The 3,001-nt window shown below is 36.2% G+C and overlaps 1 protein-coding gene across 1 annotated transcript in view; it reads left to right on the forward strand.

Annotated features, from left to right (window-relative positions):
• Positions 1-2,799, forward strand: part of LOC109848591 (DNA-binding protein SMUBP-2) — a 19,714-nt gene extending 16,915 nt beyond the window's left edge. The window contains exons 11-15 of the mRNA XM_020418166.1: positions 292-498; positions 606-709; positions 1,472-1,616; positions 2,257-2,391; positions 2,475-2,799. Of these exons, the coding sequence (XP_020273755.1) occupies positions 292-498; positions 606-709; positions 1,472-1,616; positions 2,257-2,391; positions 2,475-2,660 (777 nt within the window). The 3' untranslated portion in view covers positions 2,661-2,799. The remainder of the gene's footprint in view (positions 1-291; positions 499-605; positions 710-1,471; positions 1,617-2,256; positions 2,392-2,474) is intronic.

A 3,001-nucleotide genomic window follows, 5' to 3' on the forward strand; every position in this document is an offset into this window, starting at 1 on the left:
AAAAACATAGATCTACAGGAACATAGTTACGTTCCCATTGCTTAACCCATTGCCAAACAACACTTCAGTTCTTTTCAACAACAGACGTTTTTAACCAACTACTCGATTTTTCACTTCTATTCCAAAAGTATTGAATGCTTTGCCAACTAGATGCATCACGCAGCTGATGACTGCCTTCACTTTTAGTTTATTTAAGCTTGTCACCATGTATATGTATTCATCATGCAGCTAATGCATGCCTTCAATCTTAATTTATTTAATCTGGACACACTGTTCTTTTTACTATGGTAGGGATCAAGGTGCATACTTGCAGGAGACCATCTTCAGCTTCCCCCAACAGTACAAAGTGTTGAAGCTGAGAAGAAAGGCTTAGGGAAAACTCTATTCGAGCGTTTGGCAAGCTTGTATGGTGAAGTAGCCATGTCTATGCTCACTGTCCAATATCGCATGCATGAGCTTATTATGAGTTGGTCATCTAAAGAGCTCTATGATAATAAGGTGCGTACGGGATGTGTGCCTTAACATTGTTATCGCACATTGGGAATTCTATGTTTCATATGTTCGTTTGAAATTGCTTCTTTGCAATTTTCTTGTACCTGAAACAGATGGAGGCCCATTCAAGTGTTGCTGGACATATGCTTTATGATCTTGAAGATGTGAAGAAGTCTTCTTCAACGGAGCCTACTCTTGTCCTCATAGACACATCTGGGTAATTCTCTCGTACCACCATTAATCTCATAGTTTATTAGGGTATTCAAGAAAGCTATTGGCCATGTTAGAGAAAATCTGGACGCCTAAAGTGTATTATAATCCAGATCCCTGCTAGAGAATAGGTTTCAAACTCGAGTGCATAAACTTTTCATTCCTATTAAATAATTGAACCAAGTATGTTGCGAGATAAGGAATACAGGCCTTGATAATCTAAATGCAATACAAAATGCACGAGGATGCAGTGCAACAACCTACACTAAACTTGTTTATATCTGATGAATCCTAGCTATATGAATGCTCTAGAAAATGAACACTTAAAAAGTTGGTTCCTAAGAAAGGCTTTAGTGAAACCTATGACGGAATACTAACGGCATGCAAAAGATACAACTTTTGATTATAGTTATCACAATACTTGCATAAATTATCGAAATATACATAAAACAATGATGTGTAATCAGATCTAATGAAAGTTATATAACTGAAAAGAAAGTGTACTCGCAAATTGTGAGATCCCGCAAGTTGTTATTTCTCTGCTTTAGACCTTAATACTCTTTTGGATCTAATATTAATCAGATTTGTATATCAGATCTAATATGAATAGGCATGGATAAGGTTTTGGGGCCTTATTAGTTGTGTAATGTGGGGTGGTTATACGTATTTCCTCATTTATTAGAATCATATAAGATGTATTTTATACTTATTTCCTTATTTGTTCTCAAGTTCCTATTAGCGCATGTGATTTGCTACTCATTTGGTTCAGGTGCGACATGGAAGAGAAAAAAGATGAAGAGGATAGCAGTTTGAATGAAGGTGAAGCTACAGTGGCGATGAATCATGCAAAGAGACTTGTTGAAAGTGGTCTTCATCCGTCTTATATTGGAATTATCACTCCTTATGCTGCACAGGTTCTGGTCCCTTTGGCCTTTTCTTCCAAGTATTTTGTTTTTTATGTCGACAGCTGGAAGAAATTAATACTGTTTATGCATCCAAAATTTCCTAGTTCCTAACTAATAAGTTGATACTATTTATTTATTGATGACCTTCCTGCTTGAATGCAGCATCTTTCTTCATTTTATTCGGTTTTTCTTACTTTCCTTTTAGGATTACTTTCAGAAAACCCTCCTGAACCTTGAGGGTTTTACACATAATCCCCTTGAAATTTTTTATTTCGCATAGCCCTTCTGACCTTTGGGTGTCCCACAAAGGCTGAGCTTATTTAAAAAAAAAAAAAAACTGTACTTAGCAAATGAAGAGAATTTATTAAGAGAGAAAACCCCTCAATTAGGGGGCAAGGGTACATTGTCTGTAAACGACAAATGGCTAAAATTGAAATTTTCTCTCTCAAGGACATTTTAGTTATTTACCATTTATTGGTAGGGTTCATGGGGAGGAAAGTTTAAAGTTCAGGGGATTATGTATCATAAAGAAACTTTCAGAGGGGTAATCTTTATAACCCCCCAAAATTTGGGGAGATTTGTGAAATTAACCCTTCCCTTAATTCTATTTTTCGTACTTTAATGGAATGATTTCATTTCATGTACGTAGGTGACTTGTCTCAGAATGATGCGAGGCGAAGATGCTAAGCTGAAAGATTTAGAAATCTCTACAGTTGATGGATTCCAAGGCCGAGAGAAAGAAGCCATTATCATTTCCATGGTTAGGTCAAACTCAAAGAGAGAGGTAATTTTTTCTCTTAAGAGCTTTTATATTTATACATACCAAGAAAGCAATTACATAATCAATTATCTGCATTCTCCCTTCAGGTGGGCTTCTTGAGTGATAACAGAAGAATGAATGTGGCTGTTACACGAGCTAGAAGACAGTGTTGTCTTGTTTGTGATACCGAAACTGTAAGCTCCAACAAGTTCTTGAAGACTTTGATTGAATATTTCGAAGAGCATGGTGAGTATCTGAGTGCATCTGAATATGAGCATAATTACGTCCTATGACATATTGCAATTGCAATTGTATTCAACAATCTCGATGATTAGGCTGTAAGAAGCGCAAAGACCTATGAGAAACTATATAGCTGTGTTGTTTTACTGAATTATTCAGTCTCAACTTAGTACTTCCCGGACCTTGCTGCTATTTTCAGAAAATATTGTTTCGTATTTCATCTAGCCCCAAGAAATTCTTTACCCACATAGGAGAAATGCTTTTCAAATAACGGAAGAGTGGGAACGAGGCTAAAATCCTAAGTTGTGTTTTCTGGGCAGAGATTTCTCGTGTATATTTTGAAGATGTTAAAAATTTAACAGATATAATGGTGAGATTGAGGATGGAGTGTTAT

Source organism: Asparagus officinalis, chromosome 7, assembly GCF_001876935.1.
Source record: "Asparagus officinalis chromosome 7, Aspof.V1, whole genome shotgun sequence".
Lineage (NCBI taxonomy): Eukaryota > Viridiplantae > Streptophyta > Magnoliopsida > Asparagales > Asparagaceae > Asparagus > Asparagus officinalis.